Raw genomic sequence first — 22,678 nt, forward strand, 5'->3', positions numbered from 1 at the left:
AAAAATTAAGATTTGACTGAAATTTGGATACGTTATAGTGTACACTGAGATGTAAAAAAGGTGAAACTTATAGGTCTCTATACTTTACAGTTTACGAGAAATAAGTTGATTAATTCCATCACGTTTTTGAATTGGACTTTTGTGCCCAAATTTTTAGCAGTTCTTGCCGTCAGAAAAAATTTGACTTAATATATTTTCATGTGAAAAAGTCTGATATTTTGGAATATGGAACCCAGTTTAAAGTAGACGCTCATGAAATGCCAATAAATAAGTTTTTTTTTTTTGACATTTCGAGTCCTGTACAAATGCAATGTATACAAGGGTCCAAAAAACAAATTGTTTTAATTTCTCTATCTCGTGCAGTAGACACGTTTTCGAGTGCATCCCGAAGTCATCAAAGTTGCATGATAATGGTATCATGATTATGATAATGTAAGTATTACGGGAGTGTAGAATGTATTCAGGAAATTCGAGATCCCTGGGATATTTATACCGATTCATCTGTAATAATAACCTCATTTTCGATCCACCTAAAAAAAAATCAGGATCTACTTCTACTTGTATACTTTATCACACAAAAAATTATAAACAACTTTTTCCAGTGTTCGCGTGCATAATAGGATTCATAATACAAAAAAAATTGTTCTCAGCACATCCCAAAGATCTAAGTTATTCGGAAAAATCAAATATTGTTTCACAAAAATACATTGGGCGAGAAAAGGCTGTACTAAATGTCTTCAGGTCAAAAATCGTAATTTTTTGATGTAAAGTCAAACTTCAAATTCAGACCGTCGTCATTTTGTTGAAAAAAATATCGGTTCACAGCGAAGAGGATAATCATCCACGAAAAGCGGCTCCAAACTTGAAGTAAATCAGTTTAAGGCGTCTGTAAGGTATCATTGGTATTGCAAAACATATTACCGAGCAAAAAGGTTAACGTTTTTGTCGAAATCAAGTTTGGTCCCCATATTTTTGAATTCAACAAACTTTGAATTGAACGTCGAATTGAACAATCGGCTGTTAAAATATAAATTCCCAAAATTCGTAAGCCATCCAACACAATTTACCCACTTTTTCAACCTTCGATACACGTACATGTCCTGAAATACGTGGTATCGCCTTCGAACACCCTGCTTAACAGTACAATAATTCAATCGACTTGCCTTCGGGTCATGGTAGCCTCCAGCTACCGGGTCATATAAGGGACTGCGGACCCCATTGGCATCCATGCCATCCGGTCGCCGCCCTTCGACCTCGCCATCTGCCTCGAAGTAATGCGACTCGTACCCACCTCGGGATACGGCGACCGGATCATAGAGTGGTTCCTCATCCTCGTAGTCGCCTGCTCGATACCCCAAATGTGGTCCTTTTCCTAGGTAAGGACTGGGGTCACCCTGGCGCTGATTAACGCGAATGACCGTCGTGTTGTTCGGCTTCCGAGTCCACTCCGCCATCTATGTGTTATAAGACATTACTCAGGGGGCATGCTCTCATCGTCAAATACTTTGACACTACGATTTTGAAAACTTAACCGAAAGCTAACTCCATATCGGAAATGTGTTATCTATGAGCTTGAAGAAATAGCATTAATTGGGAAAACTACGGCGCTAGTTATCGATATAGCAACGTAAAGAGTACACAGACTATGGAGACAAGATCGGCTGGAATCGGCGTTTTGTAAAAATAATTTCAACTTTTTTTCCGTAAGTTCATTTCTTTTTTTGGAGCGAAACATCAGCTGTTCGATGGATAGAGAGATCAACCAGTATTAATTTTTGTAAGCGAAGTAGGCGTTAGATCGCACTGAATACCAAAATGTGCAATCCGTACGGTAAACATAAAAAAAAAAAAAAATGTCGTCTAGGTATGAAACCGTGTACATTATCCTTATCCTCCCCGCAAGCCGCGTAAAGAATAAGTTGTGATGAAAGGTAGTAAGTCGCAGATGAGGAGAGAGAAAGTACATCAACTCTGTGATTAAGAGATGATAAACAAGTAACCTAGTGGCCTGTATGAAATTACTTTCGGAAGACATTGACCATCCAACTTGTGTTTGGGCGCAGTTGATTACAGCTGTTAGCGGAGCTCTGCTGATGCACATGTAACGCAATGTCGAAAATATTCAGCTACGTAATTACAATAATTACAGAGAGAGGAATCGCTTCGGTAGAGTTCACCGCACCGAACTCTGAGATTCCGGTTTTGTCAATGATGAAATCAAGGTTGGTTCTCTTACCTGATCTATGTGTCTCCATGATCCCGAAGAGCTGCAGCTTTCGGTCGATGAAGCCAAAGGACAACATGTTCTGTCACTGTATTAAAAAACGCAAGAGGTTATAAGTAGCGAATAGCAAATACCGCCGTGATAATTGCAGAGAAAATAACCATACAGTTACATCTACAGGTGGATACGTTGGGCAACAATTCAGTGACCATGAAAAGCAAATGATAAAAAAGATGCGTGTAGTGAATGTAGTGGATCAACGTATAAAACCTCATCGAAACTTTTAAGCCTTTTATTATTAGATACGAACGAGACTGTACTCGATACGTTAAGGATAATTTCGACCACGAATGGCCTAAGGGCGCTTTCACATCGGCCAGTCCCACGTCTCCGGGTAAGAGAGGCTAAGGAGGAGGACGTGGTTCTTGAACTCTGGGGATCGTAAGACTCGACAAGGTAATATCTATCGAAAAGTTCGCTGGCCTCGAGTCGCTCGTCTCGAAAATACAAATAAACAAATTTCCTGATGCCTTGATCCAAGCTATGCGATATTCTTCGAGCCCGGAGACCAGATCATCGTCTAGTAACTAATACCGAATAATTCTTGGCCAACATCCTGTAGGAAATTTATTATTCCGTCGATGCTTATGCGTCTCGAAACCGAAATCGATTGCCAGCAAAGGTTTTTTTTTTTGTTTTTCAACATTCTTACGTGCATCCGTCTACTACGCGTTGCAGTTATTCCGAAAGAAAACATAAGTAATAAGAGAAAGAGTTTTAAAGAGGGATAAGTGCAGGAAAGTGCACCGCGCGGCATTTTTCTACACGTTAATATTGTGAAAATTGGCTTCATTGAGTTGATTGCTACACGTGTTGCGTGACGCTCTACCGTAGAGAATTTCCAACGGTTTGATGCCTGTATTAATAAATTTGCCTAAGGTACCGTTCGAGAAATTTCATTCCGCGGTCTTCAAGTAGCTTCTACACCAATTCCACGCTTAAGAATGCCGTGGTAAACTCAGCGAGCATTCTGATTTAAAACACCCGGTTAAGAACAGTTTCGAATTCATTAAAATACACAAAAATGTGATGCCTTGTAAAAGCGAAAATAAGAACTTATTTAAATTGGTATTCAAAAATGCCTACGACACAAAAAATTCTGTCTGATCGCGAATCACTGTCCAGTATTCATCCAAACCGGTGAAGCTAGATTTCGCAATGAATACCGAGTGGATTTGAGTTCAATTTTAGTTTTGGTTTCAATAAAGTTTATCGTTTTTGGCAAGTAAATTATGGACAGAGTATATATTAATCGCTCCATGATGTACCAATCCGACTCATGAATTTGCCGAATTGGTAAAAAAAAATCTACGCGATAACGAGGAGGGGGAGAAAGGGTCCGTCAAAACCTCAGGGGCGGTCACGAGGGGGGAAGAGGGCTTGAATATGGGTTAAGAATGGATCACGTGCTTAATGAACGCCCCTCAAAGCGAATGATATGAAAGATGGAATTGAAAAAAATGTAATAAAAATCTGTTAATAGGGTAGTCTTTAATTTCAGGGCAAATGTTGCCGGATTCTTCACTTAAATTTTTCTGAATCGATCGAAATACACGCTAAAATTCAGCATAAAAATTGTTTCCCTACGCTGTAAACACATGGAACGATACGTGAGAAACGCGTTGGCAAAAAACAAAAACGATTTCAAGACAAGTGATAAAATATGCCTCTTGGATGAAAAGTTAAACTCGTTTCGAAGCGAGGTTTTTCGAAACGACGGATCTTCGCGGCTGTGCCGCGCGCCTGAAAACGCCTCTGTATGCCCGAGGGAACGACTAATCAAGGTAAAGTTAATTCTTCCATAAATCCATACCCCTTGCCGTCGATATCCGCCCACTGAACTTCCCTGGAGCCGGTCCTGGGTCGCGTTGGATTCCTCGTGCAGGGTCCCTGGTTCTGCGGATAGACGTGGCGACCCGGGATCGGCGCTTGCGGCGGCGGCGGCCCTTGCAAAGCCGGTGGCAAAGAACTGGATTCGAGGAGACTCGAGTTGCCGGAATCGTAGCCGTTCGATCCCCGGAAAATCGCTTCTCCCGGGTCCGGCGTGAAGTAGGTCGGACGATTAACGACGAGGTCCAGGACTCCGGAGCCCCGCATAACTTCGACGGCCTTCTCGAAGGGCACGTCCGTGAGACGGTGTCCGTTGCACTTTACTATCACATCGCCGGGCCTCAGACCCGCCGCTCTTGCGGCGCCCCCTTCTCTCGTGCCCTGTGCAATCGTGGAGAATATGAGAAATTTGGAAGAGATTACGAATGTTGGATAATCGTCGAGTAAAACAGGCAACAAGTCGACCGACTTGACAGTATCAGTCCACGAAGTTATCTGTCCCCCTTTCTCGCTGGGATATGAATTCTTACGAGTACAAAGTATTAAGCACTTGACGTAATAACTTAACGGGACGCTAATAAAACAAAAATCACCGTGCTGCAGAAGCATTTTGAAGGAGTTGAATATTCAAACTATTAACTTCCTGATGTTATAATTACTGTTTATGCATTTCTGACAATCCTAATTTGAGAATATAACAAGTTGTTCTGAAAATGCTTCGTACCATGAGATTATTGCTTTCACAGTGGAAAAAAAAAGAAAGATCCACCAACTTTGTTTACCATTCGATCAATTCTATAAAAGCTAAATGACGGAAATACCGACATCGGTTTATTCTTTTCCGAGTTCTTGTCAGACAGGAATTCACATTTTTGCAAACAACTCGGGCATTGTTCACAAAATTTAGCCAGTCTTAAGTCGGAAAGAACTGCATTTATTGCGATTTATTGAAATTAATAAAAATCCTTTCATTCGTTCATAAGGGGTTATACGCAGATAGGATTTTTGAAATATCCATTTTTTTTTTTAATTCATTTTCGTAATACACATGTATATTCAGGTATATACACAGACGATTTCATGGTGATCCGACAAATATTCTTAAACTCACTCGCACATTTGCAAAGACGCCCTAAAGCGTTTTACAGTGCCTTTGAAAATTTGAGCGCGTTTTTCTCTAAACTATGTTTCCAAAGTCGGTAAGCAAGATTTCTTGGAAACAGCTGAACCAATCAGTCTCAAATTCTTACACAATCTTTATGAATACATTTTTCAGTCCTTGATCGAAGGATTTTTCTCACCGATAAATATTTTCCAATTTGTAAACAAATTAAGGTGAAATTTTTTAGGGAAAATCGAATTTTTGTTTTGAGGAGCCGCCGTTCTGTTAAAAATTAGTGTTTGCTTATTCCTTCGACTAAAGACCGTACAATAACTTATATTAACTAAATCTTTTTCGTTTTTTCATTTGTTTTCATATCTTGCTCCCCGCAAGACATCTTTTCTTAGAGGTGCTTCCGGAGATCGGCTATAGCAGCTGTAAATATCATTATTTTTACAAATAAAAAATATCGAAATGAATTTCAATATTACCCCAGTATGTGTATAAATTTTTGTATTAATAAATTATATTATATAATAAATAAGAAATGTCTCTTCATGAAAAGTCTTTGGAAAATAGCTTTTTTCGGGCTGCGTATAACCCCTTAAAATGTGTTTCACAAAAAATTAATTCCATTGTTGTTGGCATCCAAAAGTCGAGAAGTGGGAAGTTGAAAACGTGTTTTCGGAAAACTTGCAGTTTTGGCTGATTTTTTTCTACATGGACATTAGGGTTATAAACTGTTCGATATTGATACGGCATTGCAATAAAAAAAAATGATCACTGGTCACTGAAATCGGTAACTAATTTACATACTTCGGAAACAGCATGAATTTTATTCGTGAAGCAACCGGGACAGAGTGCAATCCTTAATTGAAACATAATAATTTATTTACAGAGAAATAACAAAGCTGCAACAAACGTGGCTGGCATTACTTATACTGCTGATCAAAATTGTTGGACATGTGAAATATGAGTTTGACCAGACATGAAAATGATAGAACTTCATATTTTATACTATTGGCATCAGGCTTTAGGATTTTTTTTCTTTCATTCAACAAAATGGAGAACAAATTGAAATGAGGTTTTTACATTCTGTGTTAAGGTCAGATTCGACTATTTTTTACAGAAGGATCTCCGATTTAATATTTTTACTGCAAAATTTCGTATCCAGATTTAGCCTCATTCTTGATCAATCGCAGTTGAAGTGCAAAAAATGTAGTTTTCAGGAAATGGATTTAAAAAAAAAGATCGACTCAATTTGCTGGGAACTGCTTCACGTGTGCGATAAGGCTGTACTCGTAAATATATGCATTTTTATCGCACAACAAAGAATGATGTAAATTTACTGAATAAAGTTGAATCATTTTATGATTTTTTTTGTAGAATTAGTATCGCTATTACGAATAAAGCTATTTGAGAATGCACTGAAAGAACGATTTTTTTTTACATTCTGCTTGTGTCTAAAATATTATGTAGTACATTACATATATTAAAAATTTTATACGAATCCGAGACGCGAGTTAATTGATTTGTAAATTTTAACCAGTCATCAGAGGAAATACCTTATATTTATTATAACACTCCACGATATGATTCATGTTTGAATAACAAGTAAGAAAATTCTCACGAATTCAATTCGTAAAATCACTTCTCAGTACTGAAACTGCACGTACAAAATACGACCATTCGATTTCCGTATACTTTGAATCACCAAATGCGTAAGCAGTATTACGAAATTCGAAAATTCCCATCATAGACTGTTTAAAAAATTCCCCTAATCGCCTACAGGAGAAATGCATTTTGTTTGACGAGAGATCTGTTGGGTGTGTCGTAATTGATCATTTCTTCAGAATGCATTCTACACGTCGAATCTGATTCGATTTACTACAAGTGTAATTAATAAACTTTTATTCCGCGTCACGGTGACATTAATGCCTGCATAACCGGTGTTTACGCTCGCGATTAGCAATACCTAGTAGTTTACTACTTTGCACTTCACGTTACCTGGACCGTGAGGCCGGGGTTGGGTCCTCTGCAAACACCGCATCCGAGACGGCCCTTGGATCCCACCATGACTCGTACTCGAATCTCTGTGCTCAGCGGAAGGATGTTCGAACCGTTCTCGCATTGCTGTTGTACCATGTGCCACGTGACTGGGTCGTTCGGATTGCTACATTGAAAAGTTTTTAAATTCGTTTTACGATCAAGAAGAAGTAGGCACGGCTGATTGTGTAGGTGAGAATAAATTCGCGGCTCGTGTGAAGTGACGTGAAAAATACCGTACATGGTAAAAAAATTTGTCAGAGGAGTTTGACAAATTAACCGTTCTTGAAGAATTTTTTTTTCCCAGAAGAAATTGTCAGAATTTGCAGAATTCTTGGATCATTTTTGACAGTAATTCATTTTCGAATTTCGATAAACTTCTGTTTCACTTCCTTTAGAGTGGTGTTAAATCTAAACTATTATCGAGTCGAGTGACAGACATGGGTAAAAATTTCTTCGAATAAAAATTAATCAGCAAACGTTTTTTAAATTTTGTTGGAGAATTGTTTTTTTTTTTTTTTAGAAAGCAATCGAAATACAGTTAATCACGATCAAAAAGAAAAGCAATTCAAGGCGAAACCCAGTAACCGTTCTTTTTTTTGCGTATTTATCTCCAATTTTGAAATAATTATTCGAAAAAAAATTAACGCAGATTAAGGTTATAAAAATATTGGGAATGAATTTTAATTGCACAATCGCTTTCCTCTTCCGTTTGGATCAAAATATTGCATTTCCGTTTTGAGAAAAAAATTTGGAAATTCATTGTCACGAAGACATTGGTGTATCCATGAAAAAATTCCACCATTCTTGAAAAATCGTAGCAATTAAGTTAGTTTGCCATGAAAACTACCGATGCAGATATTTTCCAAAGTCTTTGAAGATATTTTTCTTCTTAAACTTTGCATTTCGAGAAAACAACACGAAACTATTTTACTTACTTGATGTCAGAAAAATTGCTAAAATAATGTCTATCAAAAAATAAACAATCCGTTACCAATTTCGGCGAAAAATTCTGTTGTAAAATTATCCTACTGTTACTGAAGAAAAAAAATAAAAATTTTCAAAGAAGATATTTTTGCCAAAATCTTGTTAACCGAGAAAATTTATACCTGATAAATTTCAGGCAAGTATTTGATAAGGTTTGATGCAATAGTGTGAGTCTCAAATTTTTCGTAGTACGATTGTAACGTTAAAAGTTACTCACTCTTTGACTGGTATCATCCCAACGCCTGTAAAATATAGAAATAACAAAAATGAAGATGAGAACGAATTAGAAAGCGGAATAGAATTACGTACGATGTAATATCCATTGTCAAGATATAGGTTTAATAACAGATATAATATACGTATGTCCACGACGCGAATAATTTCATCTTTGACTGCAGATATTCGTGCGAAGAGGAGAACTATGATTTTCCGTTCCAAACAAATAGAAACTTTCAATTGCGATAGATTGTATACTCACTTCTAATTTTCAGTACTAGAACCTGCTGTGTTCGGGCGAGAAGCGCGACCTCCTGATGGACAGCATCTTCCACCGGGTATCCGTTCACTCTTATTATCTGGTCACCAACCTGAGAACAAACCCGGTTCCACTAAGCAATTATAAGTAGATAGGCGCGCGTCATCCTTTGAAAGCAAACTCGTATACGTAACACCGAAAGGCAACTTCCGGATGGCTGAAGCCTAGCCACTTACACAGAACAGTAATCTTACTTCGCAGCAGCATTCTGACTAAAATTACAGCTCCTGTTATTGTACTTGGTTGTTCCATTGGGGAAAAGAGGAGGAGAAGAAAAATTATATCGTCACTCTCGGCTAAAGGTTTGACCACATTAAGCTCACCTCGAGGCCAAGATCAAAAACTGGACATAACATGAATTATAAAAATTCAAGCGTTCTGAAACTCGTTCCTAGTCGGTAATTGATGCTTAGTAACGTTCGGTCGATAGATTGAATCTTTTCCAATTGAATAAGTGATCACAACATGGCTGCCCCGATATTTCAAACATTTTTCAAACTTCACTAAACAGTGCGCGTTAACTCTATGAGTAATAGGTGGAAAATTGCGACCTTCTTAGAAATTTGACGTACCGAAGGTCTCCAGTTCCGTGCAATCTACAGACTCAATATTTAGAGAGGCGGTAAACCGAGAAGGCTCAAACTTAAGGTATTTGGTTACCGTCATCATTTTTACCGTGGATTGAGGATGTCAGGATTCGATAACCCGTATTCGATGTGCAAGTAAAAACTTGAAAATTTGGAACTCTTGTACAAAAATTTTCCCCTCATTACGTTAGTCTGATTTTAAATTGCATCTCTTTACAAGTATAATTAGGGATGTACGAAGTTTCTTGGAGCACAGCACAGACCACCAAGATTTAGATAAATTACAAAAAAAGAAAAAAAAAAACAACGATGGTACGTATTATAATAATCTGAATGTGGGTAAGATTACAGGCGCCAAAAAAAGTTGATTATCAAGTGTACACAATTTTGTGATCCGACATAATTAGTGATCAGCAATGTGTAAATCGATTTTGGCTTTCTGTAATTTCTATTTAACAATTTTAAATGATATATTTCACATGAATAAACAGTTCGCAAAATAAATGAAACCTTGAAGAGGTTGGTTCACCAGGAATCGATCATTTTTGGTAATTTTATCACAAGATAGTCATACATTAAGCGTTCATTAAAATATTATACTCGTAAGCTATGAAGATTTCTTTTAAAATACGAAAAGAGGAAGTTCTGGAATTAGGTAAAATCGATAGCTTGGGTGTCAATGCGATTCAAATCGATTCAAAATAACAAAAAATGTAGTACATTCATTCGATTTTACTCAACAATGCAGACTCACTTGATTCTAAATGTGATTTCCTATATAGTCCCTGAAATTTGATTTCTTTTATCACGTTACCATATTCAAATATATAAATTGTTGGTCATAATCAAAAATTGGCAATATTGAATTGACTACGGAACAAAAAACAAAATCTGTTTAAGTAGATTTGTAGAAAATACGACTTGATCTGAATAAAATGGGCCATATCGTAGAGTTAAATCAAACGAATCTGTTATATTGTCGACCATCTTGAGACGATTCGAAATAAAGTATTGTTATCTAAGGTCATCTTTATAATTCCATTGTTTTCTGTTTTTCAGTACTTTCAAACATATTCTTCGCAGCTTACGAATATAATGGTTCGATTAGACGCCAATGTACGATTATATCGTAATGAAAATAGTGAAAATTATTGATTTTCGGCCAACCAACCTCCTTAAGGCAATTTCTGAAGTCTTATTACAAGCTTCTCTTCAAGGAATTTGAATCATTTTCTCACCCTGAGGCCATTTCTGTGTGCTTCACCGCCAGGCTGCACTTCGCTGACGTAAAATCCTGCGGCATGTTCCCGGCCACCACGCAGTGAAAATCCGAAACCTGAAGAACCGCGTTTTCTGAGACGGACGCTTCTCGTGACGCCAACCACTGCGACTCGTCCCCCGGAACCTGTTCCAGTTCCGGTTCCGCTGCTGGAAGTGCTGGCCGAGCCGCTGCTGCCCCTGTGGTATAAATGATGGAAATTGATATTATCAGGTCAGATTTACATACACGTAAGAGGCGGCCGACGATATGTTCAACCTGCATTCTACGCCTCGTGATGCTGACGAAACCACGAAATTTTTCGTGTCTTTTGTTTTTGTTTTTTTTTTTTCTATGACACAACGTCGTTTCAGACATACATGTAGCCTCGCTATTTACACATTTATTTATTATATCCTGAGACCGATGTACCGTCTCTTTCGTATATGCATCTATAGTTGTATTCCATTCGTTACGCGGAAACTAAGATCTCTCGTAAATCGAGTCCGTATGATACGTAAATTTTGACCTTAATTACGTTTAGAAAATGATCAACGATCTCTCCGTCAAATTTAATAACGGATGTTTTGGCTAAGCATATTCTATCAACAGAGAAGCATAAAACACATACACAAAAAAGTGCGTCCGCATATGTTATATACCTGTGCCTATGTGTGTAATACAGACTTGTAAAATGCAAATGCTGGAAATAAAGTTAAATTATGATTCCAGAAATGTCCCCTTAACACAGTAGAAACGTATTACATATAATTTCGATTTCGTGGTATCAATGTTGAGTTATCAAGCACTTGAGAGAAATCATATATTTCGTTCAATCTATTGCTTACTGTTCGTTTCTACGTTCGTTTTTTGCATTTGACCACGTGATATTGCTCATTCTGTTCGTGAATAGAAACTCCGCTGTTTAACTGATACAGATTTGTAAAATTCTTTCCCACACCATTGACGATGTAAAATGATTTTTTATACGAAAAAGAAAAATCAGTTGTACCAAATGCCAAACAAATCATCGCTATCTATAATCTATTCACGCGTGTACAAAAATCTTTTGTTAATTAATATTTCAATAAAACTAATTTACCTTGCTTAAAAAAGTTTGACCACAATGGACATTTCCTAGAAAATGTTAATCCGGTTGACATTGACTGCATTTTTTAAACGTGCATAATGTTTCAGCAATTATCACCGTTTCAAGATTTCGTCGTGACAAACTGTACAATGACCCGAGACTCGGTTGAATAGAACGAAACTACCAATTTGAATTTAGGTTGAATTTTTTCCATTTAAAATTTCAATTTTATATTAAAACAGCACCGAGTTAATAATCACGAGGAATACGTAGTCAATTGTACCGTTTATAACGCTATTTTTTTTTCTACACGGGTGACGTAATTATCGTAACGATTAAAGAGGCTGGTTGAGTAAAAATCGATACTTCTTAATAATCTTACCATAAGATAGTCGTACGTCGAGTGTTTATCAAATTATTATATTCCCAAATTATGGAGCTCTGTAAAGAATACGAAGATAGAAAATAATGGGATTATAAAAAAAAGTTTAGACCGATGCTTTATTTCGAATCTCTTCAAAATGTTTAAAAATCTAGCAGGTTCGTTCGATTTCCCTCTAGGATTACTTTGTTTATTCGTTAAGTTAATTTGGGGAAAAGTCTTCTGAATAAAAAGACCCATCGTAGAATGAAATCGAACGAATATAGTCGATTTTTAACAATTTTGAAACGTTTTGAAATGAAATAACGACATTCTATTGTTTAACATTTTCGTATTTTCCAAAAAAAGATAGTTTCTGCATGGCTTACGAATGTAACAATTTGACAAATACTCAATGTACGACCATATCGTAATAAAATGAACAAAAAGTATCGACGTTTTTGGCCTACCAGCCTTCCCAATCCTTTCGAAGCTGCGATAAAAGGACTGCGACGCTGCACACGCAGCATTAAAACTACAGTTTGGTACTATGATAAAGCAGATTCTTGAATTACCGACGCCGGACGCCCGGTGCAGTCGGCGGATCGTATCGTCGCGTCGTGTCGCGAACTCGAAACGAGAGAGTATCAAACCTACGCACACTTTCGCTTAATGCAAGCTTTCAAAAGCGCAGAGAGATATGTATGTACACTGGGGGACAATGAATCTGAGACGGCTAATTTTTTACACTAGACAGTTACGTTGGCAACACAAAGAAACCTACAGCGCCACAGTCGGCCGAGCGCGAAACAAATTCAATCTCAACAAACATAACATAACACAATCGAATCTAACCTTCGAATACCGCCGGTATAATGACTTGTTAGATTGAGACATATTCTAAGGTTTGATTCGACGATCATGGGTTATGCTATGTTTATTGAGATTGAGTTAGTTTCGCGCTCAGCCGACTGTGGCGCTGTAGGTTTCTCTGTGTTGCCAACGTAACTGCCTAGTGTAAAAAATTAACCGTCTCAGATTCGTTGTCCCCAAGTGTACATACATGCATTATACACGTCGGATACCCGCCCAACTTCACTCGGTTTCTGCCTGGCGGAAATTATGTGCCCTCCTCCTGCTGCACAGCTCGTAGCGACAAGGAATTTCCAACCGGTCAAATCGAAAAAGAATCCACATGCAGGCAATATATACACACACATACATGCCTAGTTACTAGATTCACTCGCGATGAAATTTACGACCGCATCGCGGTATCATCGTTATCGGAAAAAACCGGTATGTTAATTAGGATACTTTCTGCAAATCACCCACCGCTACAGTTTGGCCGAGTTTGCAACGGTGGGAAAACTGCTGAAGGCGAATGAAAAACCTTTGGATTGAATCAACCGCTCTGCGCAACAAACTGTTTATGTTTAACGACGACGCGGTTATTGTGCACTCTGTAGTTATGATCGTCTTATTGCTGTACGCACACAACACCGCGTTGACTGAGTTTCTCAGGTAATATATTCACGATTTCTCATCGTCTAATTTATCTAAATGACCTAATGAGTTGTTATAATAATTTTTGCCCTATCTTTTATTTTTGACTCTTCAGAAATTCAGGACTCTGTTTCGCACGGTATGGCAGGACTTAAGCACTTACACGTCACCCGTTCTGCGATACAATTAACTGGTTATTCAGGTTTAACTAAAATTGATCATTGAAATCGATCAATCTTCAACACTGCGTATCTATTGTTTGCCAACAAAGATTTTCTTTTCAATCAGTGGAACTCAAATGAAAAGAAAAACCACCTTGGATTCTGTTTGGCATCAGAGCCGTGAGCATTCGACGAAAAATTCATGCCTGCACTGGCAGTTAGTTCCTTGGTTGGTTTGTGGAGGCAAGTCGAATATATTCAAATACCTAAATTCCTCAAGGCCGTTAAATAACTGCTCCTGATAATTGGGAAAAGATACATTCAATAAATATACATCGAAATCGGTTAGATTTCAAGAATTGTGATTAATGTATGCAAATTTTGCAAATGTTCGAATATTGAAAAATGTCATCATTGTCATAAATGTCTTTAAAGCCCCTAAAATTTAGACTAATGGTCTACAATCCATTTTCCACTGCACCTGTCAAACATATCACTGAGGTCGACTCCGAAATTTTTAATATTAAACTTTTGATTATACACAGGTGATAATATGCAGCAAAGGTTTCTTCTTCCGTCTGGAGTATTTGAAAATCGTTACAGGCTCTCCCCGAGAGGAACAAAATGCGAAATGTTTCGTCAAACAGATGGCGCATGACTCGCAGTCAGTTTCACTTTGAGTACCGCAGCGTCAGGACGAAGAATCGATTTCTGTGCAAATTGTCATTAGCATGTAAATTCCAGCTATCTTTGCATCGGTTCATTCACGAAAAGTTGCCGGAGTGAAAAATCAATCTGTTATGCTATAGTTAAAGGCACCAGAAAAGCAGGGTCGAAAATCGGGCAAAAGCCTTGTCGAATCCATCTACCCGATTCAAAGGGAAGGGCTCGTGATATCGAAATTCAAGTAGATGCATTTCGACTGTTGTTCACAAGGAAATAATAAAGCGTTTGACTGCAGAAATCGAAGGCCCACAGACTTGTCACCATTTCACAGATGCAGATGAAATTAATCCGTGAATAAATTTTCTCATTTTTTCTGGCGTATTGAAGTTTGGCTTTGGCTTCTTATATGCCTAAAGGAAGTGAACTTATTGTTTTGTTCTATCTACGCGCTACTATTCCAAAGTAATAAATCCGCCAACTAATAAAACCGAAATCGTCGTGAAGTACAAAAAAATGGTATGGACAGTTTTGACCAATTGTGCCACAATTAATAAGTTGCGCGAGCAATTTTGTAACTTTTCATTTCCCAATGAAAAGTATTCAAAAAATACTCGAAATTCCTGTTTTTTCCCCTTACCACAGTACAGAAGAGTCCATTTGTAAATAAAATTTTATTTTTATGATTTGATTTGCTGAGTGCTGTTTTATTCGACAGTTCAAACTGTTGCATACGTAGGTACATGTGAAATTATTTTAACCACGTACCGCTTGTCAGATGAACAGTAATTAAGAAACAGCATATATAGGCAGGCATGACACGTGTACGCACCATGAGTGAAATTCGTATGCCTAATGTTCAGTTCTTACGCTTTTTTGTCTGAGGTGTAATCATGACTAAACAATTCTTCCTATCATTTAGATGAATGTAAAATAGTGCTCGATAATTAATACGTACTGAAAATGATCGTGTATAAGCTGAAACAGAATTTGAAGTGTATCAACGGCAGCCATATTTTTTTTCTAACTTTTGAAGTTGACGGTCAAGCGTCTCGCTGTTATAAAAAAAATAATTCATTCCATCAGCTGAGTTTACAGACGATATCAATGATTTTAGCTCTGAAAACTTCGCCGCGAGAGTAAATTTGCCATCGCAGTTACAGATTATAATTCACAACAAATGTACCTGCATATGATAACAATTCTACATCCCCATTTTTCCTCCAAGCACGAATGATACATTAATAGTAGAAGCTATTCAATGCGATAATGATTTATCTACACCTGAAAGCGATTAGCTCCAGATTCTCAGCTGATTAGTGATCAATGCACTTTCCCTTGTCGTTATACCTGTATTGTACATCAGATATAGATGATACTATCGAAGCTGACGTATAATTTTACAGGTATTTAAAGTTCACCAAAAACAATGAGAGACGAAGATAAATACTGAGTTTATGGAGAATTCCACAAGGGATGCTCACTCTTATTAAAAATATTCGATCTTATGTAATAAGCTGTATCTATAAGTATCTTGGTTATAAGCTGTACACGTAGTTTGCTTATATGTAGCTTATAAGATCATTTGCACGCCTATTAGTTCCGAGTTGTAATTATTCTCTCCCATTGCCGTCTACAACTGAAGTACGGTGAAGTACGGTGAACGAAAATTACTGTAGCCTGCAGTATTAAAAAATGTCAAAAAATGGAAGTGGAACTGTACAGTGAACAAAAAGGAGAGAGGAGTTCTTGATTGACGATCATTTTTTCTTGTAAGTTTAGTATATATATAAAATATACGTATAAACATTTATATAATCACACGTGTGTGTGCATAACGAGAGGCAGAATGACCAGGCGATTAGTAATATAACTTTCACCTGTTGTGCAGTTTTTTAAAAATAAGTGGAACGTAATTTGACCGGAAATTGAGACAGACAAATCAAATAATTCCCTTTTCTATTTTCAATCCTGAAACATACGTTTGATTACCTGCACTTCAACTTTTGCAAAAATTTCGTGCTCTTTCAATACGTCCGCGCCGATTTAGATGATAGATGAGATATTTCCATTTTTGAAGGTAAAAAAATTTAATGACCGATTGAACGAGAGTTTTAATCATTTCTTTGTCCTACAGCATAATTAGAATTTACCGATTGAAGATTTTACAGCATGTCTTCCAAGTTTGCGTAGAAGACGGAGCAGTTTAAAATTCCATTTGACCTTGCTGCGACGTCATAATGATGCAGCAAACCGAAGGCGGTTGGAAAGCATGACGGCGACATACGGAAAATTACAAATTTCGCAGTAGAAAATGAGACCATCTCACAGGTAGCAGTGTATGGTGAAACTTTTTACCATGCTATAAAATATTTTATGCTTTACAAATCATCGGAAACATTCAGTCCGCAATTCACGATCAGACTTGTGCAACGAGACAGTTTCGGAAATCTATTTTCTGTATCTACCCGACAAATGTTGCAAAGAAATGACAGACATGTCATGTGCGTATGGAATTTTAACGAATTCCCATCAGCAACCAAGTGTGAAAGATTGCGCAAAGAAACAATTATTACTTCAACGTGTCAAAACGTAACTTTCACCTGCTACTAATCGATGACAATGAACTCGCACGCCAAAGCGGAAGTCATAAGGTACATCGACAAATTTAATTATACACGGATGAGTAGAGACAATACGAGACAACGTGCGAAATATCGACGGGTAAGAGCGTTCATTTTAATTCAAAGAATTGTTATACATCGCACGGTAGAAAGGAATAACAAAGTAAAACATAAGCGTAGGTACTTTGCGGAATCATATTCCGGCATAACATGCTTGTTATTTCGAATAAGGAGTTAGCACACAGGTACTCTGTAATATTTGTGTTGGGTCTACGTGCGAACGTTTTCACGCACAGATTACAATAAATTTAAGCACTCGAGGTTCGGGCGCACAAATTGTAAGTGTGAAATGCGAGGTGATTGTTTTTGCTGTTTACAGTTTATTGCTACGAGTGAAATCTCATCTCACTTGCACGGGCGGCAAGGCATCTTGGGTTATGGCCGCAGAGCCTGCAGGATCATTCTCTGGTAGATCTTGATGCAGAGATGGAAAGTCGGAGGGAGTTGGCATTGTGTGCTGTACACTATGCACGAATTATTGCGCCGGCCGCGATACTTCGCGCCTCGGTTTTATCTATTTCTACTTTTCCATACCCGCTGCCATGACTCGCGGGTATATGAAACGGTGCAGGAAATGAAAGCGAAGCTGCATTAGCGTTCCACGTTGAATTAAACAAACACAAAAATACAACTGACCGAATTTACGATGACGTTGATTTCCTCGGTGCTCGCTCTCTGTACTTATTTCGAAGATATTTTACATAACGCGAGTATAATTTACCCGTTTTTCCACGTATCTTTTCCATGTATATACAAAGTACAAAGGTATAGTGAGTCTGCGAACGCGCATGCGCAGAGCACTGAAAAGACCATTTTAAGTTCTAGGAGTCAAAAGTGGTATTTTCTACACCGCGCGCATGCGCCGTCGCGAACAATTCTGTTATTACGCGACCCTAACCTCAATTTCGTGCTTCGTGAAAAAACGCGTAATATACTCTTGTTATGTAACGAATCGTATGCAACGAGGAGATAACGGCCTTTTCATCTCGCGTATTTGCAATATTCGTTTTTGGCTCATCTACGACTCATGTTGCAAACTTACGCTCGGCCCGAAAAGAACGTTTTTACCTCCATGTTACACAATATACTATTCTTGCGCCCCGCACCACCGGTGAAAGAGAGATTCACTTTAATTTTCGCTAATTACATTGACTGCTGCGGAACTCATGCCGAGTCATTGACGTTGCATTTTTTCGGCCATCCGATTCGATCCAGTCGAATCGCAACCACTTTTTATGCTTGTGTTACAAAGACTGAGCGGTGTATTAATCGCTTTCCACAAAACGATCGGGTCATTGTTCCCGAACTATCATCGCTCTTTCCGACATGCCTAATTTGCAATGGGATACCGCATGCAGCCGTGGCATTGACGATGCAATTCACTCGCTCTAAGACCCGAACTGCCTTCAATTAGGATACGAGCTCGTTACTTTCGCCTGAGAGAGAAAATAGATACCAACTTTGGTGACATGGTGAATTTCCCTTTTTTTTAAAGAGACGTCGAGGATGTCAGACTGACGCATATTACCCGTTTCCGAGTCCAATTATCGTTCGCGAGCTTGTCACTTCTCCTTGCTTTTCAAGATTCTCAACTTTCAAAATCCTCAACGCGTGAACTTTTCACTCTTGCAATATCGTTTCGAAACACTGACCATTTAAATTATAATCGCTTTATAAAACAAACCCAAGTGTGTATTTAATTTCAATTGGTACGAATAAAGAATTGCTCGCAAAATTGATACAACATTTGTGAGCACTTGAGCACTTTGAGATTATCAGTTCACAGACAATTTCCAAGAACTTAAACCACTTTCAGAATATTTGGCCCCCTGTAACAAAAGGGGTCCAATTACACATGCGGTTGAAACGCAATTGACAAAGGGTGAAACAAATAAGCATTAACAACCCAAAATATAAGAGAACGAAAACTTTACCCAGCTTACAACTTTTGCAAATAAATGCTATAAATTGGATGGAAACTCGCGGCCTCTAAAGCGAGATTTGATTCCGATACGCCTGGCTGACACCGGCTTTGAGATCAGACTCTTCAGATCTGTACCTTGCTCTATAGATCTTTTCGTCACGCGTGGTCGGTTCGATTCATGCTCGTGCGACGTTCTTCGCTTCGGTATTTCCAGTAACCTGAAGCGACGATGCCGCGTGCGAATTGTCAAATAATGATTCTGTGTTCTGGAGTATTGTATAATGTTTTCTCGAGTTAAAACGTACTCGTCACCTTGCATTCACGCTTACGATTTAGAGATGTAAAATGACTGAAAATGCTGCAAGGCGAATGATTTGAAACAATGTGAAGTTAATTTTTTTAATGATATTTTACAAGTTACACAGATTTCTCATTTTTCCGCAAATAATGCAACTTTGCATCTTTGCCTACTTCTTGCCTAACGTACACGGAGAGAAATATCTGAGAAAAATTACCCTGCTTTTACTATAATCGTGATGTAAAAGACACCTAATGCAGTTTTTACCGTGCCTCATCAGAAAAATGCGTCGTCACAATTTAAATTTGGTGCTGCCGAAATACATAGTTTTTAAGCAAGGTAGTAATTTTTTTCATAAAAACCCATAATTTCTGTAACATGCATCGATAAAAACTGCATTAGGTGTCTTTTACATCACGATTAGTAACAGCAGGGTAATTTTTCTCAGATTTTTCTCTCCGTGTATAATCATTAATTCTGCGCCAGTGATTTATTGCCGCCTTTTCAAACAAGAAACCTGCAGCATAAATCGATTTTCAGTTCATCAGAAAACGTTGAACCGAGAGAGCAGATTACTTCGGGGAATTGCATTGTCACTGACGTTGCAAATTAAACTCCGACTTTTTCTATATATAGCTATAATAACTAAACTTGTAATTATTCGCCTCGGAACAAACTTATCGCATGACATTGGCGCTAAGAATTATAATACCGATGTAACGCTTTCCCACGAAAGCATTTCCGAGTGGACCGGGAATTACGTAAAACTCATTGACATTCATTCCTGCAAAATTGCTGTAGCATCTCTCAAAGAGCAAATCTTCATTACGATCTTGAAGATTTTTGTATGCTAATTCTTACAGTGAACTTCGGTTTAATGTGTCTTTGAACTTGAAGTTGAACTCACAATTATAACGAGAAACGTATAATTGGCCTTATTTTCATCCTCGTCCGAAGAGTTCTTTTTTCATTGAGATTGATATAAAAGTCACGCAAACCGACTAACAGAGCTTTTTTTAAACCCGTTGCAAACTAAATTTTCCACTTGTAGAAAGACACTTTTGTCATATTTTTGGATAGATTTGAATCTGAAAATGTATCGCTTAAGGTTATAATTCAGTTCAAAATCTTTGTTACATTCTCTGCAGCCAGATCAATTATAGGCGATCAGAAAAAGCTACATGAAATTTTTACAGCGATGGTCAGCATCGGTGTTTAAAAAACCTATAAAGAATACTCAGATTCATTTCCGATAATTATTGGTTGTTGATCTGTACCGTAAGATTTTACTTATCTATTACGTGGAAATGATTTACCACGACCCTGGCGTAAATTGTTCCTCTCTACTGCTCGATGAAACTTTTCCAAAGGATCCCGACGATTTTTTAACGTCAAAAGTCGCGGCTCCTTTCTATTATTTATCTCAACTTCCATGTATATCTACGGACATTGTCAAAAAATGGATTAGTTGAACCGCATATTGGCAGAAGGCAGTCAACTGTGATTCGATCAGTTGGTGGTCGCACCTTATCCTCTATTTTCGATCGAACGAACTACGCGGCTCGAATGCTTAACTCAAAGACGTTAAAACCCTGGGAGCAAATCTTAATACGTTTATCTTGTTTTTTTCGATACACATTCGGAGGCATTTCGACTTCCTTTTCCGGCGAAACTTGTTTATATTATACGTTGCGCAAGTCTGTGGGATAGCTGCGGCGCGTGAAAAGGTCTTCAGACATTCTGATCATTGTTACAGCTTATATTCACTTGGAGATTTAGCACAAGCGTTTAGCTCCCGCAATCCGATTAAATATTGTCGGTATGCCACGATTTATAGAACTCTTCATCGTTCCGGATTGCCTAGATTCATCATCCTGCCTTTCTCGCCATTCCCTTAGCAGCATAGGTATGTGTTTGTGCTTCGATTGAACGTGAAACTACGAGAATTTCGAATACATATTTCATGAAGTCGATTTTCGTTTTATTGTAAGATCAAACTCTTTAGCAACATTCACATGTAAAATTGGATCAAATTACTTATATTTGCATAAAATATAAAGTTAGACAATTAGAGAATTCGATTGCCTGTTATTGCAGTTTTGACATTCGAAGGAAGAACACTTCTATGATCACAGCAAAAAGGGCTCGTCAAACCGCAGTGTACACCTGTAAGACGGCATCTGTAAACTGCGACTTTAGTATTCTTTATTGACTCCTCCATGGTGGCTTTCCTTCCAGTAAAAACTTCACGACCTGCTTCCCGTACTGCCCGCGGCAAGATCGGTGTAAAACTCACGGCCCCAACTTTTCGCTCGTTCCATTTCATTTCAAACATTCTGCGTTATATACTTACGAATACTGGGACAAAAAAAGGAAAAAAAAAATTGCAATTCCGTTCGTAAACGTCACACGAGCAGAAATAATTCCCCAAAAAATATTTATACCACAGCGTTTTTTGTCTTATATATTTTTTTATTCAATCGGTCGATAGCCAATTTTCGAACACAATTAGCTGCAGCAAGACCAAAACCACAGAAATATGAGTTCACTTTTTTTCTCGCGAATCTCGAAAGTTGGGTTAATTTTAGAAAAGCGGTATGTCTCGATTGATACTAATCTTGAATTTCTCGTGTTCTAATTAGCTGCAGAGTATGTATGTGTAATCTAACTAATTATGTATTAAAATACCAGTTTCATACTATATTGGAACTGCTATTTTAAGAGATTCGCTAAAAATCATTACCGAAGGATAAACTTTTTGCTGTAATTAACGTAAATTATGCTGATTTATTTAACGTGGTACTTAATATTTTCGACAACATTGTCACCAAGTCTAATGAATATATGGCACAAGTGAATATTTTGTGCCGATACTGTTGAATATTCAAAGTATGGCAAGATTAATTAACAGGAAAGTATAGTCGAAATAGGTTATATATACGATGCAATTAGTCAGGGACTAAAATATACATAATACAGTAAAACTGACTAATAAATGTAGGATAACTTACACGTGACACAGTTATGTTCTTTATTCGTTTTGTATTTGTTTTTAATCATGTTAATCATCGTTTAATGGGAAATTACTCAAATTCGTCACAATGGATCTAATTTAATTGATTAATTTATTACGGTAAGTGCATTTGAAATAGATATATGCATTGTCAGGATCGATTTGGTGACTGAAAACACGTTAGCTTTTCTCAATTAAAAAGGACTATTTAGTAACGAGCATAAAGACTATCACGATCGGGACTATTAAAAAACCATTTCAATCCGAATCCCTTAGAATAGTTAATAAAAATATCTTCATAACTGAAATCAATTATATTATACAAAACGGCTCGGAAGTTTACGAAAGCTCG

The 22,678-nt window shown here is 37.6% G+C and overlaps 1 protein-coding gene and 1 long non-coding RNA gene across 2 annotated transcripts in view; one reads left to right on the forward strand and one right to left on the reverse strand.

Moving 5' to 3' along the window:
• Positions 1 to 22,678, reverse strand: part of LOC124185374 — a 54,020-nt gene that overhangs the window by 11,510 nt on the left and 19,832 nt on the right. Inside the window, exons 3-9 of the mRNA XM_046576079.1 lie at positions 10,610 to 10,829; positions 8,728 to 8,836; positions 8,467 to 8,491; positions 7,224 to 7,389; positions 4,098 to 4,495; positions 2,237 to 2,312; positions 1,164 to 1,454 (exon numbers count right to left, since the gene is read on the reverse strand). Of these exons, the coding sequence (XP_046432035.1) occupies positions 1,164 to 1,454; positions 2,237 to 2,312; positions 4,098 to 4,495; positions 7,224 to 7,389; positions 8,467 to 8,491; positions 8,728 to 8,836; positions 10,610 to 10,829 (1,285 nt within the window). The remainder of the gene's footprint in view (positions 1 to 1,163; positions 1,455 to 2,236; positions 2,313 to 4,097; positions 4,496 to 7,223; positions 7,390 to 8,466; positions 8,492 to 8,727; positions 8,837 to 10,609; positions 10,830 to 22,678) is intronic.
• LOC124185400 lies at positions 14,294 to 15,020 on the forward strand. The gene is made up of 2 exons (XR_006871385.1): positions 14,294 to 14,477; positions 14,554 to 15,020. It is a non-coding gene; the product is annotated as an uncharacterized LOC124185400 (long non-coding RNA).

The sequence above is a fragment of the Neodiprion fabricii genome, chromosome 6 (genome assembly GCF_021155785.1).
Source record: "Neodiprion fabricii isolate iyNeoFabr1 chromosome 6, iyNeoFabr1.1, whole genome shotgun sequence".
Taxonomy (NCBI): Eukaryota; Metazoa; Arthropoda; class Insecta; order Hymenoptera; family Diprionidae; genus Neodiprion; species Neodiprion fabricii.